Source organism: Trichosurus vulpecula, chromosome 3 (genome assembly GCF_011100635.1).
Source record: "Trichosurus vulpecula isolate mTriVul1 chromosome 3, mTriVul1.pri, whole genome shotgun sequence".
In the NCBI taxonomy this organism is placed as follows: domain Eukaryota; kingdom Metazoa; phylum Chordata; class Mammalia; order Diprotodontia; family Phalangeridae; genus Trichosurus; species Trichosurus vulpecula.
In genome coordinates, this window is record NC_050575.1 from 167,854,141 (window position 1) to 167,878,730 (window position 24,590).

The 24,590-nt window shown below is 45.7% G+C and overlaps 2 protein-coding genes across 3 annotated transcripts in view; one reads left to right on the plus strand and one right to left on the minus strand.

The window, feature by feature from the left end:
* The window catches only part of MYMK (myomaker, myoblast fusion factor), a 35,089-nt gene extending 27,366 nt beyond the window's left edge, over positions 1-7,723 (minus strand). Inside the window, 2 exon segments of the mRNA XM_036752969.1 lie at positions 7,532-7,680; positions 7,682-7,723. Of these exon segments, the coding sequence (XP_036608864.1) occupies positions 7,532-7,680; positions 7,682-7,723 (191 nt within the window).
* Positions 7,724-15,945: 8,222 nt separating this feature from the next.
* ADAMTSL2 (ADAMTS like 2) overlaps positions 15,946-24,590 on the plus strand; it is a 46,746-nt gene continuing 38,101 nt past the window's right edge. The window contains exons 1-7 of one of the 2 annotated variants that reach the window (XM_036753112.1): positions 15,946-15,954; positions 17,244-17,355; positions 18,811-18,953; positions 19,435-19,510; positions 20,492-20,594; positions 22,319-22,464; positions 22,571-22,694. In XM_036753112.1, the coding sequence (XP_036609007.1) occupies positions 17,245-17,355; positions 18,811-18,953; positions 19,435-19,510; positions 20,492-20,594; positions 22,319-22,464; positions 22,571-22,694 (703 nt within the window). In that variant the 5' untranslated portion in view covers positions 15,946-15,954; position 17,244. Of the gene's footprint in view, positions 15,955-17,243; positions 17,356-18,810; positions 18,954-19,434; positions 19,511-20,491; positions 20,595-22,318; positions 22,465-22,570; positions 22,695-24,590 lie in introns of those variants that run through there. The other variant, XM_036753113.1, reaches the window with a different exon arrangement.

The following is a 24,590-nucleotide window of genomic DNA, read 5'->3' on the forward strand; positions in this document are numbered from 1 at the left end:
GCTTGGAGACAATGCAGGGGAGTACAGAATGGGAGTGGAGAGAGGTAGGTGGGTGAGAACAGTTCAGTAGGGAGAAGCTGGGAAGGCTCTCTGAGGGCCAGCTGACTTGAGGGGTTTCTAGCTAGGATCTAGCCTCCTGGGGATGATCCCGGTAAGCTGTAGTAAAGGGTATAAGACAGTTATCTTTTCAATGAGAGAAAAATTTTGTCCTTCCTAATGTTATCAGAGTGGCCTGTACTATCTGGAAGCAAAGAACCATAGGATTTAGAGCTGAAAGGGGCCTTGGAGGATCAGATGTTTGAGCACAGAATAACAGTGCATGGGGAGGGCATATTAGTGATTATTTAGTCCAACTCCCTAATTTTGCATATGGAAAAATTGAAGCCCACGAAAGGGAAATGACTTGACCAGGGTCATGCAGGAGGTAAAAATAGATTATCTGGAACTTGAATGCAGGTTCCTTGACTACAGAGTCTATGATCTTTCCACTGTAGCAGAAGACTAGCTGGGGGTGGGGAGTGGATGATTGGAAGCAAAACTGATTAGAATTAGGCAGACAAGAGGACAGAAATCAGATTTGGGGGGGTACCAGTGGCCAATGGGACATACTAGCTCACAACATAGGAGGCTGAATGCCAGAGTCCAGCTGCGAAAACAAAGCCAGGACACAGCCTGCTGCCTTTGCTGTTGGGAACATCTTTCTTTAGATTCAATCACATCAGACCCCAGGGGAAGACCTATAAATCACTCTCCTATTCTGACCACCAGATGGCGCCTGGCCCAATGGGAATTTGCTTTGAGGAGAGCCCTTTAGTGCCTGGAAGTGGGGCAGGGCCGGGGAGGATGGTGAAGACTAATTGAACCTGCACCAGCAATCAGGAAGGATTCAGGAATGGCCCGCTCCAATTATGTATGCTGTTCCGCATTGAACTCTTTTGCTTCTTGGCTCCATCACTTGGTCTTTCCCTTCCAGTTTTTCCTTCTTCTTCCCCCTCTATATTTCCTCTTTTCCCTCCCTTCTTTTCTCACCCCATGTCCACCAATGGGTCCGGGGATGTGTTTTATGGAGGTATAGAAATGCTTGGAATTTCTCAAGCCTCGCTCCTGACTTTCAGGGCAGTTGTCTGTCTGCCTTTCCCATTTTTAGCCTGCACCAGCTGTTCCATCTGTTTTCTTGGAATTCGGAGCTTTAGTGTTCTAGTCCCCTCTGCTCTGGCCTTCACTGCCGTGTCTACATTGGGTGCATGGGGACCTGGAGAGTCCCAGTGGGATGCAGGTTTCCAGATGAGCTTCTGGATACCTTGACTGCCCATCAAGGGCTGCCTGGGTGGTGGTGAGCATGTATGCCTTGCTGTACTTTGGTCCCAAAGATAAATTAGAAGGAATTAGGGTAAGAGGGTTCATTTGCTGACATCTTAGGACTAGGATGAGAAGCACAGACTTATGGGATATCAGAGCCGGTGGAGATCTTGGGGTCTATCTAATGAGGGGTTCTAAACCCTTTTTTTGTGCCATGGACTTTCTTGGCGGTCTGGTGAAACCTGTGAACCCCTTTTCAGAATGTTGTTTTAAATGAATCAAATAAAATAGATAGGATTACAAAGGAAATGAAAGATTAGTGAAACTAAAGATGTATTTTTTTTTCTCATCCAAATTCAGAGACTTCCTGAAATCTATCCATAGATGCCCCAGAGGGATTGTTAAGAACCCTTGAGAATGCAATCCCCTCATCTGATAGATGAGAAAACTGAGGGCTGTCTGGAGACAAAGTTTCACAGCTAAGCTAATTAGTAGCAGTGAAGTTAATGATTATTACTGATAGTTACTAAAGATGACCTATTTCCTACTTTCTCTGCACAAATCACTTCCCATTTCTGGCCGTCAGTTTCTCCATCTGTAAAAGGAGGCAGCTGATTTCCTTAAGAAGATAGCATGATCAGAAAGACCTGGGTTCAGATCTTGTCTTTAACCTGAGTGAGTGAATGTAAATCTAGCTTTGGTTTCCTCTGTAGTAAATTGGGTAATAATAATTATAATGCCTACTTCTCAGGGTTTTGAGGCTCAGATTAGGTAATTTATGTAAGTACTTTATTAATGCTAGTTACTATTATTCAAAATCTAATTCTGATTTTTTTGTCTTTAAGTGAGGGACCAGGTATCTGAGGTACCAGGAGAGCTAGGCAAACCATTTGTAACTTCTTACACTTCACTGACAGACAGGTGGTACTTACTGCACAGGGCCTCTATCCAATTTCCTAGGAGAAAGATGCTAACTAGGAAGAGGAATCCTTTGGAACAGTAGAGAAAGGAGGGGAAGGGAGCCGCAGATATTTTCAAAAGTACCTGGGAGATGGTTTTTGCAAGCCCTCTGGGAAATCATTAACCTTTGCTTTTGTTATTGCAAGTGCCCGCCTGCCTCCCAGACAGCCTTGGGCCCTGCCAAACCACCTGCGGACCTTATAAAATCTCAATGATTGGCTGGGGAAAACAATCTCAGCCACAGTTGCTGCTGTGGAAAGCATGATCTTAGTGGCCTGTTGGCCTCCTGGGTAAGCACCTGCCAACCTAGGCTTTCTCTTCTGGACTTGGAGACCTCTGTTACTGTAGGAGTTCCAGAAGTTTTTTGGCTTTGGCTTTGACCCCATCCTATGCTTACTCCCATGGTGGAAGCTATGATGGAGAGAAAACTTTCTCCTGATTCAGACAGAGAATAGACCATCACCTATGTGTCATTTCAATAGATGCCCTTTTTCTAATTATCTCCATCTACTGAAAGGGCTTGACATTTTACTGTTAGGGCTTCATGCCTTTAGTGAAGGGTTTTTCCCTGTTAAAAATGTAATATCCCTGATAAGAGAGATACTCTAGCTGTTTTTAGTTATTTATTATCTCAAAGTAAATGAGTTGAAAACTCTGTGCTCATCTTGGAAGAATGTGTTAAGCCACCTTCTTCATCCTCACCCAAATAACGGGCACTTTGGAAGGACATTGGTTAAATGGAATGCATCAGGAGACGTTGATCAGAACTAGGAGCAACAGGTGTGAATTTCAGAGAGACCAATTTAGGCCTAATGTGAAGGAAACTTCAAAACAAATAGAATTATCTAAAAATTGGACCCGTTGTCTTGGTACGTCATGGTTCCCTGTCATTGGTGGTCTTCAAGTAGTTGCTAGATGATCAGTTGTGGGGAATGTCATAGATAGAATTCCTGATGGAGTATGGATTGGACTAGAGGACCCCCAAGATCCCTTCCAGCTTAGAGATTGGGTGAGGAGATTTCATTTAAAATGAATTAAAAACTCATAATAGTTTCAGAGCAGGAGGAGAAGATATTGGTGATTACTTGCACAAACTTTCTCATTTATGCTATGGGCACTAGAGAAGTGATGTGATCTGCTTAAGTCTTCACATCAAACTACTGGCAATTAATTCTAGGATACCCCAGGGGTTCCAGGGCTGGTCCTCCTGGGAATGACTTCACTCCTTGCTCATGTTCTCATGAGGACTGCATATCTGGCAGTATCTAGTCCACAGCCCAGAGGAAAATCAATGGCGGAAAGTTGGCTTGGGCAGAGGCTGGAAATTGTGAGTGTGAGCCAAACCGGATTTACAACCCATTTCTGTAAATACTCTGTTCGGGTGCCTGCTCCCGGATTTGGGCTGGCTGGTTTTTGGAGGCCTAGTCCCATGTCTCTTCATTGGGTTCTTTTGGCTTGTTTCTGCCCAAACTGGTAGAACACTCTCCCATATCTAGCTGGGCTTCTCTCTTAATGGCTAGGCCATGGGGATGATGTTCTCAGGACCCTTTTTACTTCCTCTCTCTGGTTTTCTCCTCCCTCACCCCACCCCAGGCATATACACAGCTCCTAGGCCACTGACTCTTGTTATATTTGGACAGTGATGTCACCCAGGACTCCAGCAAAACTTTCAGATCTCTTGGAGGGAAGTCCTCACTCTGGTCTCAGCCTAGGTCATTCATATACATTAATCAATCCCTTAGATTGTGTTCTCTATCCTCATGGTCTTACTTTTAAAGTCATAGAATTCTAGAGTTGGAAAGGATCTCAGATATGAAAAAAAAGATTTGGGAGTCTGATTGAATATAAAGTGCATGAGAGCAAGCAATGTTATTGAATGGCTAAAAATCTGATTCCTTCCTCTTTAATAGTAGAAGTCTTGAAATACCTTAGAAATACCTTAGGACTAGAACCTAGGTCTCTTATGCACACTCCTTCCTCTAGACTCCGTTGATTGTTCTGAGGTTTAAGCAATTAGAGAACAAGTCAGCACTAAACTGTGTAGTCTTGACCCTCAGCACTGAGAGGTCAGAGAGCAGGGCCAGGTTATTGTGGGCTTGCTGGGGGAAGTCTTCCTATTACTGCACCCAGCTTCAAAGGGCTACTTGGTCCATTGTCTCCATCTTGCTCCTTTTGGACCTGGCTATCCTAAGAGAGATGGGGGAATTCTGAGATCCACCTTTAGTGCTACCTGAATGGCCCAGCTCCCAGAGCACTCTGCCTGGAGCTTTCCTTCGCTTCTATCACATGCTATCCTGTATACTAAGCTTATTCCCCTTTTCAGACTGTAGACTTCTCAAGAAAAGACATCATATTCCTCCCCTTCTTTGTGTGACCCATGGCCCAGGCCAGTTTCCCCAGACTCGGTATAATCTTGGGGGGGTTTGACCAAAGAGAGTTAGTTTTTCTCTTTGGCTCATTGCCCCAACCTGGCATACTCCAGGAAAAAATTGTCTATAAATATATTCATGATATATCTCTGTCTAGATTTCCTCAACAGTGAGTAACAAGATCCCCAACTTTCACATAGCCACTCAAGGTATTAAAGACTGAGTTTATTCCACCAACTCCAGAAATGCATGATGGAAAAGATTTATAGGAGTCCATGATGAGATAGAGAAGCACCTAAGGCCTTTGCATATAACCCATAACACTCACCTTGGAGAACAAATATATACTCTCATTCATCTGGGGACTGGTGATCAAGTGGTCCCTTCCCATTAGACCTGCACTGGTCATGTCAGCTCATGTAAAAAAAGTGATAGATAGCAAGATCCAGATATTTTGGCCCCCTCATGATATGATGCTAGTCTTCCAGCTACAAGAGCCATGTTGGCAATCTCCCTTTTCCTTAACAGATACTCTGTTAGGGAAATCTCCCTTGAGAAGGCTAGCGTTAAGGTGCTTCCCTTGGCTCCCACTGCTTAAATGTGGGGCTGGCTACATTTCACCTCTTTTCAAGGCTCTCTGGAACCTTGAATAGGATTTAAGGGTCAAGCCTCTGCCATTGGCTCAAGCCCCCACTGATTGTGTTCCTACAATTTTAGGGATCCCCTGCACCCCAATTCCATTTACTCATTTAACAATCAGATTAGTTTTAGCAAAGGCTTAAGGTATAATAAGCTTTCAAGGTATAATAAGAACACATATACAAATATTCCTCTCCCTCCAACATGTGAGTACATAATCCCCTCTTACAAAACCTCAGTCTCTGCACAAGAGACAGGGATTATATTCACTTAGGTCCCAAACTCCCCTGGGCTTGTGTCCCCACACCCTAGCTTTTCAGGGCTTCACTGCTGGGCTGGCAGGAACATGTGGCCTGGAATCCTGCCTCCAATGTTGCCATAGCTTGGGGTCTTGGGTCCAGTGGCTCTAATGCTTGTGTCCAATCCCCAAGTCCATTTCTTGGGGCCCCTGGGCCTAAAAGAGCGAGGGCAAAGGTAGCCTTTCCCCTCTACTCAGCTCAGTGGAGGATGCTCTTGTTAAGAGTGAATAGCATCTTCACCTTGGCCCCTATTTCACCTCCTGAACGCTATTGGGAAGAAAGTGAGACTCTCCTAGTCTGGTAGTTTTAAGGATTCAGAGTCTTCCAGGCTACTCAGCCAATGCCTACCCACATGGTAGGGGAATACAGAATGTCCTCTCCCAGAAGCAGATCTCTGCTATCTTCCACATGAGGACCTCCATCTTATTTGATCTGGGCATGTGCAAGGCCCCATTACACTAGAATTTAGATTTATGCACCAGGTAATCCCTGAGGTTAGGGAAGTCTCCTCTTGGGGTCTTTCCCCTTAGGCTGCATGTAAGCATATGACTTCCTCTACCATGTGCTTCTTCAGTGACCTAGCTGCTACCATTTTATGGGGCAGGGAAAGTTGATTCTCAGACATTCTAATTTCTTAATTGTATCCATAAAAGGAACAAAAAATCAGAAAGCAGCCAGAAATTTGAGATCTCTGAGCTCCCCTCCTAGACCCCTTGGCAGTCAATCACATGTAATTCACTACATTTCTCCTGAAAGTCACCATTAACTGCTCATGGGGCAAGGAAGAGGAAAGGGAGATATTCTATCTTAGTCGCCCATTTTGTCTCATTCTGCAAGAAAGTGTAAGGAAAAAGCTCAAGGGGAAGTACTGAAAGGAGAGAGAGACCCCATTACTTTGTTTTATATAGACCACGAAGGATGGGGAGGCTCCTCTAACAAGTTCATTTCCTTTTCTCTCAATCACCTCAATTTAGAGGAAGCACCAATCACTGGGGACCAATCAATAAACATTTATTAAACACCTACTGTGTGCCAGGCACTGTGCTAAGTGATGGGGATACAAAAAGAGGCAAAAGACAGTCCCTGCCCTCAAGGAGATTACAAACTAATGGGGGAGACGACAAGCACACAAATAGATACAAAGCAAGTTATGTATGGGATGAATAAGAAAGAAATAACCAGGAAAGGAAAACCGTGGAATGAAGAGAGGAGTTTCCAGGGTCCTCTCAGTAGGGTGCCAGTGCTTGTGCCTGCCCTTATCAGGAAGTTCTCCTCAAGTGCCACCTAATAAAGATCTACTGCCTGAAATCTCATCACACTTATTGGGGAACTCACCAATACACGCCGCCTGTCCCTTGTATCTGTAGTACTGAGCATAGTGCCTCGCACACAGCAAATACTTTGTGACTCTTTGCCAAATTGGCCGATGCCCTTGAGATTTAGAAACACATCCCTGAGGATTTTCTTTCTTTCCTCTCCTTCCCCCCAACCCCCAACTCCGGTGGCTCAGGAGGTGCTCTTGTCTGATTCAGTTTGTTCTGCTGAGGAGATGAATCAAAGCCCGGCAATTAAGGGCTAGGGTGGCTAGGTGCAAAGTAGGTAGTTTGCCTGGCCTGGAGTCAGGAAGACTCATCTCCCTGAGTTCAAATCTGGCCTCAGATACTTACTAGCTGTGTGACCCTGGGCAAGTCACTTAATCTTGTTTGCCTCAGTTTCCTCATCTGTAAAATAAACTGAGAAGGAAATAGCAAATTACTCCAGTATCTTTGCCAAAGGGGGAAAAAAAACTCAAATGGAGTCACAGAGTCAGCCACAACTGAAAAAAAACAACAATAAAATTTATAAACTGGCAGATCTCTAGAAGGTAAGGCTAGGTTGATTGCTCAGGGGTCCCCCAAAGGGCCCACGGGCATAAGTAGGGTCTCAGTAAGAACTCTAGGTCTGGAGATTGGGGAGAGAGCTTACCCACCAGAATCACAGAATTGAAGTCCTCCTGGCCTGGCATCAGGGGACTGTACCTCTGACCAGATAAAGCTCTGCTGGGCTGTTCTGATGAGGGTCAGACCAGGTGACTGCACAACTATTTGGCAGTAGCCCCAGCACATGATGTGCAGAACAGGGCATCAGCCTTCTCGAGTTATGGCTTCTGGGTAGCATTACCACCTGGTTGGGGCGGGGCCTGCTGCGACTGGTCAGCCCATCTACTCCAGGCATTAATCCTTCCACAGACTTGTCCAGCTCCCAGCACCGAGCCCCCAGGGACTCACACACAGAGCACAGCTCCTTCCATTGCTTAATTGGCCATGTCCCTGTTGCTCTGTTCCTTCCCTCCTCCCACTGGGACTTTCCATTTTTAGTTAAGCCACCTCCTTGAATTTGACAGTTGGTCTTTCCTGGATATTTTTCTCCCACCTGGGTCATGCTAACCCCTTCTGCTACCCCCTTCTTTCTCCTATTTAAAGCCTGGTTTCTCTAGGGCAAAAACTTCAAATCTCCCCCCTAATATACCACACCTCTCATTTGCTATCTTTTTCTGGACTTCTTTCTCTTTTTCTTTCTCAAACTTTTGAGAAAGATTTACATTTCAATGTTATACTTGTTTAAAGAGACCCCCAGGTATGATGTTCTGGCCCTCTCATCTGACTGCCACAGTAGACAGATCATTGGGCCTGCAGTCTAGAAGACCTGAGTTCAAATCCATCTGTCAATGTCAGACAGACATTTCCTAGCTGTGGGACCTTGGGCAAGTCATTTAAACTCAGTTTCCTCAACTGTAAAATGGGGATAAGAAGAGTAATCACCTTTCAGTGTTGTTGTGAGAGTCAAAGGAGATCATATTTATAGAGCATTGCAAACACTTTATAAAGCACTTCCTGGCACTTGGCAGGTACCTAATGAATGAGTATTTCCTTCCTTAGGGAAAGAGCATCTCGCCCAGAACTCTGCGATGCGCCACTGTGCCCAGCCAGGCTGACCACTCGGAGTCTGAGAGAGGAGCTGGTCCCAAAGTCCTTGGTGAGGACAGGCTCTTGTGCGTGGAGACCCCTGCTCAATAAGGCGAGGGTGTAAAGGAGGTAGCAGAAGGCTGAGCCTATGGACCCCTCTGTTCTGTGCCTTGCCCCTTGGCACCACCTGCCCTTCTGGCTGGAGGGAGCTTTACCCTGTTGTTGGTACATGTGAATGAATTTCGTGCTCTTCACAGGAAGAACTGAAGGAAGAGCATCACATCGATCACTCCCCTGTGCCTGCCTAGTACCCCTGAGAGGAAGTTGGGGAAGGAATGTAGGCATTAATGGGAAGGACCATCTTGAAGAACGAGCCAAACTAATCTTTCTAAAGCCCTGCCTTACATGTGGCATTCTTTGTGCTCCTTGGATCAATTTCAATGACTCCCTATGGTTTAGCTCCAACCTTACCTCCTTTAAGAATTAGGGTTTAGCAATTAGGAATAGGTCCCCCTTTCCCCAACAACTTCAGCTGAAACTGATCGCTCTTGCTCTTCTGAAAATCTGGGGCATCTACTGTCTCTCCCACGTATTTGGTACTTAGCATAGATGGCCTTATTTCTCAGTTGTTTTCTCTTGTCTTTCCAGTAATGCTATAATAGTTAATTTCTGGAAGATAGGGATTTGTTCTACATTTTTGTATCCCCTGGGGTTCAGCAGAAGACCAGATATACAGCTGACACTTAGTAAATATTTATTGATTGGGTGACAGAAAAATTGGTTTCCTCTCTACTCTTGGGCTCCAGGATCATTCATGTTAGTAAGGCAACCAACCGATGGGGGGATCCTCCTTCTATCAACTCAAAGAACAAAGAGCCCTTAGTGGATGGGTCCATAGTACAAAGAGTCTTTGGCACACATACAAATGACCAAAGGTCCTATTAATAATGTGGGTGTGGGAATCCTTGGCCAAGAGAGTTCTGCTGGCCTGAGGGTTACCCAATGAAGTACTAGACTAAGCTGGGAAGATGTACTTCAAGGTCTGATTTCCAAGAGTTCTGGCTACCAGGCTATGCAATGTCCTTTTGGGAGCTGCAAAAAGACTCAAGGGCTGTCTTGATTCACCTGCCACCCAAGGAAATACATATTGAAGCGCATAGGCAAGGGAAAGTCAAGAGGGAGGACTCAAGCCTTGATCTAATGTTAAGGCTTAGTCCATGTAAATTGACTCAGGCCCCTGGTTTAATCCATGATATGTTATTTGCATTGGACTTTGAACTGGAAGTGACCTCAGAGACCATCTAGCTCAGGCCCTTCATTTTACAGATGAGGCCTAGGGAGATTAAGTGACTTGCCTAAGGCCAGCCAGTTTATAGGCATTTATGAAGTGGCTGCTACATGCTAGGCACTGTCCTAGGCACTGAGGATACAAAGAGATCACATGCTAGAGACAACATGTGAATAATCAGCATAAAAAAGATAGATACAGACCAGATGGAAGGCAATCTGAGAAAAACCTCCTGCAGAAGATAGAACTTCAGATGAATCTTGAGGGAAGTTAGGGAAATAAAGAGGAGGAAACTAAAGGGCAGACCAGGGATGAGGGACCTGAGGCCTCAAGGACACATATGGCCTTCTAGGTCCTTTTGACTGAGTCCAGGTTTTACAGAACAAATTCTTTTATTAAGGGGATTTGTTCTGTGAAGTTTGGATTCAGTCAAAGGGCTGAACTTGAGAACCTAAAGGGCCACAAGTGGCCTCGTGGCCACAGGTTCCCCACTCATGGGGCAGACCATTCCAGCCACAGGAAGTAGACTGTGAAAAAGCATGGTAATGGGAGATGGAGTGTTATGTTAGAGGAAATACCAAAACATCAGTGTATCTGGATTGTAGAGGGGAGCAGAGCAAAAGGAGTGGAGGAAGGGGCCAGGTTGTAAAGGGCTTTCAAAGCCAGAGGATTTTACATCTGATCCTAGAAGCAGTTGGATCCTGGGGCAACGCCCAACAGGGTTACAAAGAGTTGGACGCAACTGAAATGACCAAACAACAACAAACAACAGAAGCAGCAGGGAGCCATTATTGAGGGCAGGTGACAAGGCCAAACCTACATATTAGGAAAATCTCCTTGATGGCTGAGTGGAGGGTAGTTTGGAGGAGGAAGAAACTTAAGGCCAGGAGATCAATGAGTAAGTAAGTGTGGTGATGAGCGCTTGGACTAAGGTGTTGGCTTAGTTGTGAGTGGAGAGAAAGGCAGAGTGTAGAAGAGATCCCGGTGACTGAAAAGACAAGATTTGGTAACTTGATATGTGCGGTGAATGAGAGTCAGGAGATGAGGATGTCACTGAGGTTGTGAGCCTGAGACAGTGGGAGCATGGCAGCATCCTTGACAGTGATGGGGGGTTCAGAAGAGGGCAGGGTTTTTTGGGGGGATGATCATGAGGTTTACTTTGGATATATTGAATTTGAGATGTCCATGGGACACATCTAGTTCAAAATGTTCAAGAGGTAGTTGGCGATTCTTGACTAGATCAGGAGAACTATATATATGTGTGTGTATGTGTATGTACACATATATATATGTACATATATACATATATGTGTATGTAATATATATATTATATAAATCTGCATAGAGATGAAAATTGCATCCAAGGGAGTTGGTGAGGTCAACATGAGTAAGATCGTACAGAATGAACAGAGAACTCAGGAGAGAACCTTGGAGCACACCCATGGATAGTGGGCATGACACGGATAGAGAATCAACAGTGGAGACAGAGAAGGTTTTACTGGTAGTAAGATTCTGAGGAGGGATTTGAACTCAGAACCTCTGACTTCAGAGCCAGGGCTTTTCCACCATTCCATGTACAAGCTCACATAGGTACAAATGACAGAAATAGGATTTGAAAGCCAGGTCACTTGACTCTGAATCCAGCAATCTTCACTGCACTAAGCTATCAGTCTTGTTTATTTAGATTAACAGAGCATCTGGCACATAACACGAACTTAATAAATGCTTGTTGGCTTGGCTTTATTTCCTGGCTGATGGCATGAAAGGGCTCCAAGATCTTGAAGGACTTTTGGGTCCTTAGATTTCCTAATCTTTTTCTTGTATCCACTCTACTCTTAACTCTAAATCCTTAGAAATTACTCGTAGATTAAACAGCAAATGCCTTCTAGAAGGAATGGAGTGGGATTTGGGGATATTTAGCCTGGAGATGACTTGGGGGGGTCGTAAAAGCACTCTTCAGGTATTTGTTAATCATTTGGAAGAGGGATTAGTTTGTCTGTTTGGCCCCAAGAGGGAAGAACTAAAAGTGGAGGTAGATGTAAGCAAAGATGTCCCAAATATCATAGTCATTCTAAATAGAATGGGTTGTATTGGCAGATGGTGAGTCCCCTGTATATCTTGTACGTACTTTTTTATGTTGTGAATGTGAACTCTCTGGATCAGGGATTGTGTCTTTTTGCCTTTCTTTGGATCCCCAGCGCTTAGCACAGTGCTGGAACATCATTAGTGATTAACAAATGCTTCTTGACTGACTGACTGACTAACTGATTATCTATGGCAGTCTTCAAGCAGAGGTTGGACCACTCATGAAGAATGCTGTAGGGAGATTTCTTATTTGGGTGTGAGTTGTATTAGAAGACCCTGAAGGTCTGATATATTTTGGGAAGAATATTGGACTGGGAGAAAAGAGACCTGGAAGAATATTGGGCTGGTAGAAAAGAGACTGGAAGAAAAGAGTCCACTAATTTTAGCTGCATGACCTTGGGCAGGTCAGTTCCTTTCTCTGGGCCTTACTTTCTTTTTCTTTTGAATGAATGAGATAATCTACATAAGCTATATACTGAGTTAAAGAAGGTTATATACGAGTTATATGAGTAAGGTCTATTCTGGTTCTAAAATTTTGGTGTCTACGGTCACATAAATTTGTTTGCCTAGAAAAGCATCTTGATGTCTCCTCTGTCCCCTGATGTGCTATCAAAGGATCACAGTCATGGAAAGCCCTGGCTCACCAGAGAAGGTGAGTGCCTTGCTGAGTATCACACAGCTGGGACTGGGAAGAGAAGGCTCAAGGTCTGGTTCTCAGAAGGTCTGGTCCCCAGATTCTGTCCTGTCCTGAAGGGTAGAATAGACTGGTGATGTTTTAGTTGGTCAGCTTTGAGGCACCACCCAAGGGAATACATTAGTCACTAAACACGTGGGGGAGCTGTGGATCTCTAAGCCAAAAATAGTTGTGGGGCTCTGGGCCAGGGGTGGTGTGCAGGGCTCTGACTGACGCTGCTACAGGGAGAGAGGGTGGTGGGGGGAAGGTGATGCCCTTTAGTTGTTCTCATCCCAAATGCCCCAAATAAAGAGTGGATGAGGCGGGTAGTAGAAATATAAGAAGGAAATCCCACCTAGCTTAAATATCTGATCTTGTGGGAAGAGCACAAGATTTTCAGGCAGATGACATGGGTTCGAACCTCCGCTTTCTCATGGAATGAGGGGCTTGGATTAGGTGATCTTTAGGGATACTTTCTTTATGAGGCATCTAGATGGCTCATTGGATAGAGTCCTGGGCCTGGAGTCAGGAAGACCTGAGTTCAAATACAGCCTTAGATGCTTACTAGCTGTGTGACCCTGGGCAAGTCACTTAACCTCTGTTTACCTTAATCCACTGGAGAAGGAAATGGCAAACTACTCCAGTATCTTTGCCAAGAAAGTCCCATGGACAATCAATACTGCTGTGGTGCTATGGTCTGCAGGGTCACAAAGAGTCAGACATGACTGAATGAAGGATACTTTCAGCTTTAAATCCTAGGATCTCTGTGTTGCTCTCTACTGACTCCAGAATTTCCCAGAATTCTTCCCCCAGCAGTGACACCAGGCAGATCATCCCTACAGCACAAATTCTGTAATGACAGAATAATTAATAATGATGATAATAATACTAATTCTTATTTCTATAGTGCTTTAAGGTTTGCAAAGTGGTAAAAGGTGACATCAGATTAGGGGGGAGTATTTGAAGGAAGCTAGCTAGCTTAGGTGATCCCTTGTGTGGCAGCTAGTGGATCGATCAAATGATATTGGGAAGACTTCTTCACCTGCATCTGGATAAGTCTTGGATTGTCTGGTAGGTAAGCCAAGGTGCTTGAGTAGGGAACTGGCTCCCTGGGGTGGGGGTGGGGGTAGGAATTAGAGATCATTAAGAATGGAATCCAGTCTCCTGGGGGCTTTTAAGCCAGCCTTGCTCCTCAGCACAAACTCACCGTGAAAGTGTGTGTGTTTTATAAAGTCTGACTCAGAGACGAATAACAAAGAGCTGGCATCGAAGACTAGACTGTCCAGGGGCTGCCCGTCTGGCGTGAGCCCAGCACTGCCTCATCCAGGGCCAAGTTGGTGCTAAACATCTGCAGAGAATTCCTAATCTCCCCCCTGCCCCCACCCAGCCCTGTGTAATAACAGAGTCTGGACCAGCTGCCTTGAAAACATCTGTCCTACACCCAGAAGTCCTCACCTGGCCTCTTTCCCTCTGTCACTGGGGTGTAGGGCAGTACCCACACTTCTTCCATCACTTACTCTTACCCCCTAGCCCTGAGGACCCAGGGGAGGCTCCCTGATCACTTCCCAATTCATCCAAATTTTTTATTTGCTGCCTGCCCACAATTTTTCTTGTCAACCCTCTAGGAAACCCACAAATCTCCTATGACCACCCAGAGGCCTCATCTATACATCCATTCCTCTGCACTCAGTGCTCTCCCCACACATTCCCAGCCTTTCCTGCTCATGCCTGCCAGTGACCCAAGCAGACATAGATTCCCCTTCCCCAGAGGACTGAGTTTGAGTCTCATTCTCAAGGGAGGCCATAGGAGGTAGCAGGTAGAACAATGAAGAGACTTGGGTTCTGGTCTTTACTGTGTCACTAACTGGCTGTGTGATCTTGGATCAGTCACTCTCCTTGTCTTGGTCTCAGTTTTTCCATCTACAAAATGACGAGGTTGCACTAGATCTCCAGCGTCCTTTCTCTCACAGCATTGACATTCTGTAATTCTGTGATCCGCATTTCCTTTCCTCCCCCTTCCCCAGGTCTCTTTGGTGAGCCTGGGATTTTGAGGGGGGTATGCGATTGGAGGAGAATATGGGGAGACACAGATACATATGTTCCTCTCCACTCTGTCTTCTTGGCTACTCTAGTCAGCAGGCAGCTGTGGCTGGCCCTGGTCCAGAGGCGCAGAGTGGGTTAAAGCGTGAGCCAGGCGGAGGTGGGGGGGGAGCAGCAGGGTGAGAAGTGTGAGTTCCTCCCAGTCTGTCTGACAGCTATAAAGGCAGGGAAACTCAGCGAGAGAGCCACTGGGGCTGAATGCCTTTCCCTGGAAACCCCCACTCTCTTGGACGCCCATTGAAGTGGGAGAGGGAGGGAGGGAGAGAAGGAGGAAGGAGGTGAGAGAGAGAGAGAGAGAGAGAGCGAGCAGAGAGAGAGGGAGAGCACAGAGAGAGACAGAGAGAGAGAGAAAGAATAAGAGAGAGAGAGAGAGAGAGAGAGAGAGAGAGAGAGAGAGAGAGAGAGAGAGGACAATTCTTATTGCTTCTGCTGCCTCTTTCAGTCCCTTCTTCCCCCCACATACACAAGCTCGCACTGGTGTCTGGAACATCTCCTGCCTCTTCCCCCCCCTGATAACCTGCTGACACTTTTGCCTTTGGGCCAGGTATGGTTTTATTTCTCTTCTTCTCCCCTCTCTCTCCCTATCCCAAGGTCCCCATACCCCTACCAACTTTTCCTCTTCTCATTGAGAAACACACATTGGATTTCTCCTTAAGAAACTCACCCCCACCCTAACTCCTCTCAAAAAAAGTCCAGGAAGCCCTCCCCAGCAACAGGACATATGCAGAGGATACTCCTTAACGTGGATCTTGGGGTGGGAGGTGAGATTGGGGGAGAACTGTGCTCCCAGCCCCCACTTTGGAGGAAATGCAAAATCAAGAAATCATAGTGTGTATATGTGTGTGTGTGTGTGTGTGTGTGTGTGTGTGTATGTGTGTGTGTGTGTGTGTGTTTGAAGGCAGTTATATAACTCGAGGCATTAGGCTCAGGCCAAGAGGGGAATGTGGAGGTGGGGGGAGGATAAGGACCAAAATAACTCTCAGAACTGGATGCTAAGGTGCCTCCCCTCCCCCGATGCCACCAGGAGCCGGTGGGGCCCCGGGGTTTGTAGATTTGTGGCTTTCACTTTCATTTGAAACATTTCTGGTTGGTTTTTTTGGACCCCAAAAAGGGATGGATCCAGAGCGAGCCATTCTCTGGCTGGAGGCCAGCGGCGTCTGGAAGCCTTAATGAAAACCAAGTGTAAGCCCCGTCTCCGGCACCTGTCTCCAGGACAGCCAGCCAGGAGCAGTGGGCTCCAATTAGGCAATGAGTCCAGTGGCCTGGAGACCAGATTTTGGGGCAAGGAAGGATGGGGGTATGTGCAGATGCTGCCCTTGGTGGAGAAGGCTTACCAGATGTGGTGGGCAGCTTGGGTTGGGGGGAGTGGGGTGAGTCCCAAAGAGCCAGAAACTTCCCTAGAGATGAGGCTTCTTTGGGGAGCCTTCTCTGGAGTTGTGAAGTGGCTTGTGGGGTGCAATGAGGTTGGCTTTGGAAATTCTAAGGGTTTCTATTGTACAAAGCTATTAAAATTTAACTGGGAAGATGGGGAAGCAATTTTGGTACAGCAGAAAGAACGTTGGATTTAAAGCCTGAGGATCCTAGCTGGGCTACCTACTGCCAGTGTGACCTTGGGCAAGTCACTGTGCCTCAGTGGGTTTCAATTACTTCACACGTAAAATGAGGGGAGTGGATTAGATGACCTCTAGGGCTCCTTTCATCTTTAAATCCTCTACTGTTCAGAGCTGGGTGGTTTGGAGAGTGTCAGCTCTCAGGACGAGAGAGAACCTCTCAGCCCTTTCCTCTCCTGGATTGCCCGAAAGTACCCTTCATGACTATTTGTTCAGAGATATAGCATTGGCCAGGGATGAAAAGCACTTCCACCTCCTCCTTCCCAAGAAGCTCAACATTTCTCTGCCGCGTGAAATAGGTTTCCCCCACCTGCTGGGGCCAGGGTGGGTAGCTGAGAGCCTAGCTTGTGAAAAAGGAGGAGAGGAAATGGTGCCGGTCAGCATTGCCTTGAGCTCTTTGTGTCCTGGGGTAGGCTTTTCTCTCACCCAGCAACTGGCCACTTTCAAGTTGAAATGAAACCTGGGAAAATGAGCCGGCTCCTTGTCTGGAAACCTCCTGCCCTACTGGGATGGGCATAATGAAAGTCATTCACAGGCTGGGAACCAGCTTCTCAGGACGATTGAGGCTCAGTTCATCAGACTGTATACAATCCAACCTTTAGATACTTGGCTTTTCCCCCTCTGTGCCCCCCTCCCTACCCCGCTCTTTGCCTCATAATTGGTTCTTTGAGGAAGGGAGGGGAGGAGACATGATTCCATATGATTGTGTTTTTCCTAAGTCATCAACTCTGTTTATAGTAGGTTGGTTTGGTAGGGAATAGGGACAGATAAACAAGACTTAGCCCTTTTAATTCAAATGTCTGGATGATTATTCAGATTGCAGCTCAAGGCATCTTCTATCTTAGGGTAGGGAGCTCAGCTTCTGGATCCCCAGTAAGGATTTTGTGTTTTTTCTCCCTTGCGTACATCCCTGGTCAGTGGAAAACATAAGCAAATAGTGTCTTACTTAGTGTAATGTTGGTCTTGTTCTCTCTAGGATGGATGCTGGATGGCGCCATTCGGGTTGGGGCTTCTTGACCTGGTCTCCATTGAAGGGTCTATTGGCTGTGGTGCTGGTAGCTGGGAATGTCATGCTCGTTATTGCTAAGGTGAGAGGAGAAGCTTCCTGTATTGTTTTCAGAAGCCCCCATTTTGGAAAGCCATCAGACAGGGAAGGTATCTTTTGCAAGAAGCATAGGTAATACCCCTGACTCTAAGACATTGAGTCTATCCAGTAAAAAACAAAACTAACAAACAAATCTGGTTAATTATCCAGATATCAGATAGACCCACTGACTTTTTCACTGATTTTACTAATTTTTCAGGGTGGGTGGATTGATTGGTTTTGGTGGGGGTTATGTGTTCTTCTGGGATCTGACCCTCTGGCAGTGAAATGGTAGTAGCGGCGGAGGGATGGATGTAGGCATAGCCCCAACCTGTATGGTGTAGTAGAAAAGGCACAGGATTTAGCTTCAGAGTATCTGAACCCTGGCTCTCCTGCTCCATTACCCCTGTGATATGCGGGGCCCTTTAGGCTTCATTTTCTCTACTGGAACATGAAGGGAGCTAGACTATACAGTCAATGCCAACCAGCTCTAAATTGTCCAGGCCTGGCTCTACTAGACAGTCAAGTCCCCAGATCAGTCAATTGGGTGGGAAAATCAGTCAAATCCATTGTTAGACCAAACAATGGGTTGATTGGCTGAACTTTCCATTTTTCAAATGGTGTTGGAACCGGTCAGGATATGTATGAAGACAATTCATTCCTGGGCAGAAACCTGTCCAACAGAACTGAGATTCTATTCTAACTTGTGAGAAAGGAATCGAGAATGATTAAAAATGCAGCACAAATTACTTGTAGCCTCACTATGGGAGCAAGGGGCTTCCAATGGCCCCCTAATGAGGAAGTGTCCACCTTGAGCTGGGCCATCAGCTCCCCTTTTTGTTTCTTAGGCTCATTCATGTCATCGTTAATATTCTCTGCCAGGTAATAGTAACCAGACCGTTGTTGCCTTTCTGCTGCCAAGTCTTTAATTCCCGGCAGCAACAACAGTCCCACCCCGTCCCTTACATTAGCAGCTCTTAGTGGACAAGGGGTTAACTTGGCTTGAGGTTTTGCGTCAAGTGTCTGAGGAGGTAGGTTGTGGGGCCAGTGTGACCTGGGGAGGAGTAGGGTGGCTGGGGAATTCCAGAATGTTTCAGGTCACAGGTATAGGTCTCTTCAAAGCAGGCCCTGGACTTTCTCAGTGAAGAAGCAGAACAGTTTGAGTCTGGGTGAGAAGCCCTGTCAAGATCTAGGGTGTGCTGAGAAGGTTGACAGTGTTTTATGTCTTTGGTCTGGATTTCCAGTGAGTTGCAACTTAAAAGAGCACTGTGCCTGACTGTAGATCAGAAGGCAGCCTGCCTTTTTATCTCAGAGGCTTAGGGGGCACAGGGGTGAGGGGCATCTGCTGAGAACAGACAGGCGCAATTGTTTGTTTGACCTTCTGCTATGTCTATGAGTCCTTCTCTCCTGACAGGGGACTTGTTGGGGGGGGTGGTGGGTGCTGGGGACTCTTGCACAGGGTAATGCCCAGACCTCGAATAGCTTAGAAGAAGGAGCAGATGCCACGGCTTACTGGTGGGGAGAGTGGACCAAGTGGACAGCTTGCACCAGAACCTGTGGTGGAGGAGTGAAGTCTCAGGAGAGACACTGTCTTCGGCAGAGGTAGGGGGTTAAACTCTGGAGGGAAGGAAAAAAAGTACAGCTCCATAGCTTTGCTTTGGTTACAGCAGAGGCAACATTATGGCAGGGATTTCTATCCATGACTCCTGTCCTGTTGGTCACCAGTGTTCTATCCTTTCCCCCTCATTGGCTGACCCAGTTCTAGACAACTGCCTGAATCTGACCTGAGGAGTCAAATAGCTTAAGATTCACGGTAGAATGGTCTCCTCGGAGCCAGCCAGACTTTCCTCAGGAGGCCAGGCCACGGGGACAAACCAAAACAGGAGGCTCACTTTTAGGGAGAAGAGGAACAGCAGTGCCCATCCTGGTCCAGCTGGGAAAGCCATTTTGGCAAGTGGAAACATCCACAAATGATTGGGATGGGACCAACGGCCTCTTCTGAAATGGATTCATGGCCCACACATCCTTATAAAGCCACTGGTGAGAAGTCTTGTGACACCTGACATTTTGCTTCTCTGTTTAGGAGGAAGTCCGTCTCAGGACTTGGGAACAAGACCTGCACAGGCACCTCCAAGAGGCACCAGCTGTGCAAAGTACAGGTAAGGGTGGGCTGGTTTCTGCCTTACCTAATCTGTCTCCACTGACAGAGCAGGCCCAGGCCAGGCTCCAGGGGAGTATCTGAGGGCTCAGGCCCCTGCTTTTCTTCTGCCTCCTTCAAATATGGGGAGAGAATAACTCTGCCCTTCTCCCTTTCCCAGTCAGATCAATGCAAGCATTTACTCAAGGTTTCCTAAATCCATGGTCTTGCCCTCATGAAGCTTACTGTCTAGTAGAGGAGACATGTAGAAAATGAGACTGTGCATCATAAGGTTCTGAGTAAGTCATAGCTGGACAAGACTAATAACGTTCAAAGGAGGGAGAGGACAGTGAGGGATGTAGCAGTTGGGGAAATCAGTAAGGTCTTTTCCTTCTCTTGTTCAGATTCTGTGATTCTGCGACAGGGTAGGGCTTCACCTGGGCCTTGGGGGGTGGAGAGAAGGAGGAAAGGAGGGGAAGATATGAGATTGAATTCTATCTCAGGATTTACTAGCTATGTGACTTCGGGTCCCATACTCCCAGACTCAGTTTCTCTATCTGTAAAATGAGGGTAATGATAGTAACTACTTCATGAAGGTGGTGGGAGATCAAAAAGATAACCATAGTAAGTGCCTGCAAACTCTCATTAGAATGTCAGCTCCCTTTAAAAGAGAAAGGCTGCCTGCTCTGCTGCTTTCTTCGGGCTCTCTTTCTTTTGTGCTTGTCTATTTTTCTCACTGGGGCAGGTAGGTGGTGGTGCCATAGGCACAGAGCGCTGGACTGGAGTCAGGACAGACTCATCTTCATGAGTTCATATCTGGCCTCGCGACACTTTACTAGACCCTAAGCAAGTCACTTAGCCCTGTTTGCCTCAGTAAAATGAGTGGATGAGTGAGAAGTAAATAATGGCCCCAAAATGGGGTCATGAAGAGTTGGACATAACTGAAAAATGACCTAAACAAAAATATTTCTCACCAGGATGTGATTAACATGTCCTCTTTTAGGAGTGTCCTTCTGATGGAAGAAGCTTCAGGGAGGAGCAGTGTATATCCTTCAACTCCCATGTGTACAATGGAAGGACGTATCAATGGAAACCCTTATACCCGGGTAACAAGAGTCTCCTTGTCTCACATTGCTACTAAGTCCTCAGTTTTTCAGAGAGATGGGTCAGCTCATCCCACAAGCCCCCTCCTTGACCATATTGAATATGGGCTTCAGGTGTTCAGCCAAAAAGCTGCCATACTGGAGCCAATGTGGAATTTGGAATCTTCAGTGGGTTGATGGTCAGGGCACACACATCTCCAACAGCAAGAGTGTGACTTGGGCTGTTAGCATCTCCACTTTGCAACTGGAGAGTGATTTATACTTTTCAAAGAACTTTCACATGCATTTTCTTACTTGACCTTCTGAATAGTCCTATGATATCCCAAGGGCAGGGATTATTAAAGGAGCCCTGGCTGTAGAGTAAGAGGACCTGGGTTTAAGTCCCACTTCCGATGATTCCACGGCCTGTGAGACCTTGGGAAAGTCTCACTTTTCCCATCTAGGGGTCAGATTAGGATAGAGACTCTTATTTGTTTTTGTATCATGGACCATGTTGGCAGTCTGGTGAAGCCTACAGATTTCTTCTCAGAAAAATGTTTTTAAATACATAAAATACATAGGATTACAAAAACCCCAATTATATTGAAAATTAGTTATCAAAGTATTTAAAAATCTCCAAATTCATGGATCCTAGATGGCCTTTGACATCCCTGCTAACTCTAGATCTGGGCTCCTATGATCCATGACTTCTGCTTTATGATGAAGGAGCTGATGCCCAGAGACTCAGGAGATTTGCCCAGGGCCCTGCAGATCCAGATTCGAAGCCTAAGTTTCCTGGGTTCCTGTCCAGTGCCATTGCATCATTGAGCCTTACATCTGTTTTAATGATGCTGCTTCCCAGCCCTCAGCTATCTGTGCCAGTTAATGTGGAATTGAGAGAAGGGATGCAGGGACATGAAAAATAGAAGAAAAAGGGTAGTAATTAAACTAGATTTGGTTTCAGAATTCATACTGTGATTATTAGTGCCTTTCCTATGTTTTGGGGGAAGGCTCGGGGTGATTTTTCTTCCTTGTTATTTGTTACTTGGGCAGACGTTAAAGTAATTTTCCTGAACACATAGTGACGGATGGAAGGATGAATGTAGAAGGTGGTAGCCCATAGAGGTGGTAGGAGGTGGAGAATGAACCTGGAGATAATGGGTTCTAGTTTTTGCTCTGCTCCTTCATAGTCTCATGACCTTGGGCAAGTCACTTCCCCTTACTGGGCCTCAGTTCCTTCATTTGTAAAATGGAGAAGGGTGTTTAACCCAGTAGTGTCTAATTCTTGGAAGGCTGTGGTGAAGGTTAAATAACATAATGGATATAAAATGGATACTTTGTAAGTTGTAGAGTAGGGGACAGACTATCCAACGTGATGTTATAGGTGTGTGCTTTGGGTGTGTGTTAGGGGTGTGAAAGGTGGGGAATTCAGCTTGGGATCTGAAACTATAGGTAATTCACCAAGAAGACCACTGGGTATGATTCTCTCAGTTTGGTTTGTCCTTGTGTTTACCCCATCCCCCACCCTCCTGATTCTCTCTCAAGGAAAACATTACCTGGTACAGGCTACTGATGTCCCTGGAGCTGGAACCCCATGGACTGTGGTCCTTTGGAGGTCTCCCAGGGGCACTGATCTCTCTGGGGAAGCTTCTTTCTCTCTCCTGTTCCTTCTTGCTCCCTTTCCCAACCTCATGCATGGCTACTGGTGGACATTGATCCTGTGGGTCAATTTCTCCCTTTCCCACCAGATGACTATGTGCACATCTCAAGCAAGCCCTGTGACTTGCATTGCACAACCGTGGATGGCCAACGGCAGCTGATGGTACCAGCTCGTGATGGGACCTCCTGCAAATTCATTGACTTTCGAGGGGTTTGCGTGTCTGGAAAATGTGAGGTTGTTAAACATTATAGAAAAAATACTGTCAGTAACATTCAGGAAATTAGCCCTGATCCCACCCCTGGGACTGCACATCAATGCTTTTTTCTGTAACTTTTTCCAGCCCATTGGATGTGATGGGGTCCTCTTCTCCACCCACACTCTGGACAAGTGTGGGGTTTGTCAGGGTGATGGCAGCAGCTGCACACATGTGACAGGGAATTACAGGAAAGGGAATGCCCACTTGGGTAAGTAAGCTCATTTGGTTATCATCTTTGGCTATGGGGAAGGAGGGAGGCAAAGAGGGAAACATGGGGGCTTCAGCTCCAGTAATAATAATGATAATTATAGCACTTCAAATCTTTGATGGATCTGGGATCTCAGTGGTGATCTCAGTAGTCTTCCCTCTATACAGATCTCAATCTCTTATCCAGATCTTTCCATAATTCCTTGGTAAAAATCCATTCAATACACTGGATATCTTCTGGCACGTTTAACATTTTGTGGATAACTGGGAAGGCATCCCTAACTCTTGCTCCATGACTAGTCCCCCTTTTTTTCCAGTCATCACTTATGATGCATTGCATCTTATACACAAATTATTACTGGTAACATGCTATGACATACTTACACCCACTATGCATCTCTCCATTTCCCTTTGGGTCAAATGCCCAATGTTGATTCTTCTTGGGATAACAAGGTTGAGAGAGATAATGTGGTGTAGTGGATGGAGAGGGAGTCTTGGACTTGGGAAGACCTGGGTTCAGATCCTACCTCTGACACATACTGTGTGATGCTGGACAAGTTGATTAGCCTATCATTGCCTTGGGCAACTCTCTAAGACCGTGAGTTACAACATAGGTGCTGGTCTGCATTGGTAGAGGGACCCTTCTCACCCAAGAATTCCCTATAGCAATGAAATCATGGGTTCAGTCCAAAATAAAAACAAAACAAAAAAAGAATTCAGATCACTTCAGGCAAGGGGGACACTGTGAACAAAGACACAAAGATTGGAATAAGTCCATCAGGCATGTTGTGAAGGATGGGAGAAAGGTTGGCCTGGTTGGAATGAAGGCTTTATTGGGGAGTAATTAAAATCCTAGCTGTGGGGGAAAGCATAGAAGTAATAGCATAGTAAATTGTAATCTAGCTTCTGGTTTTTTTTTTCTGTCTACTATGATTTGCATGTGAGCACACATGCATATTGATGAAGGGCAGGATGACAGGGCTAGCACAACAGAGATAATGTGGTCACACAAGCTCTTATGGTATTTTCTTTTAAAAATTTTAATATTTATTTTTTCCAATTATAAGTAAAAACTTTTTTAACTTTTGTTTTTCACAATTCTAAGTTCCAAAATCTCCACCCTTCCTTTTCATAGAGAAGGCAATTTGATAAAGGTTATACAGGTACAGTCATGCAAAACATATTTCCATATTAGTCATGTTGTGAAAGAAAACAGTAAAAAAAAACCCCAAGGAAAGTAAAGAAAGTAAAATAACAGTATGCTTCAATTTGCACACAGATTCCATCAGCTCTGCTCTGGAGAGGGATAGGATTTTTTTGTCATAAGTCCTTCAGAATTTATTGTCTTGGATCTTTGTATATTGCTGAGAATAGCTAAGACTTTCACAACTGATCATTGTACAATGTTGCTCTTACTGTATACAATGTTTTCCTGGTTCTGTTCACTTCACTTTGCATTGGTTTCACGTAAGTCTTTCCAGGTTTTTCTAAAGCCTCCTGCTCAAAAGATGGTATTTTCAAAAGAGGGTACTATAGTTAGTCTATGCATGTGGCCACAGTGTGCCATGTTGGGGGACGGTTCCCCAGGGTATCTTTGGTCTAGAGCCCCTTGGGTGTGAGGCTGATTCAAAGGCAGCCAATTGAAGGGTTTAAAACTGGAAAAATCCCAGAAACCAAGGGCAATGAAGGCGAAAAAAGTTCCTCAGCCATCAAGAGACCTTCTATGCCCTCTTGTACTGTGTTATTATTGTTTGGTAGATATAGTATAAAGGTCAATGGATTTTTCAGTTAATTCACCAAAGTGATCTTAAGTTCATAGGATTATAGATTTCAAGCAGGAATGAACTTTGGGAATCATATCATCCAGTACCCTTTTTCTGTGGGTGAGGAAACTGAA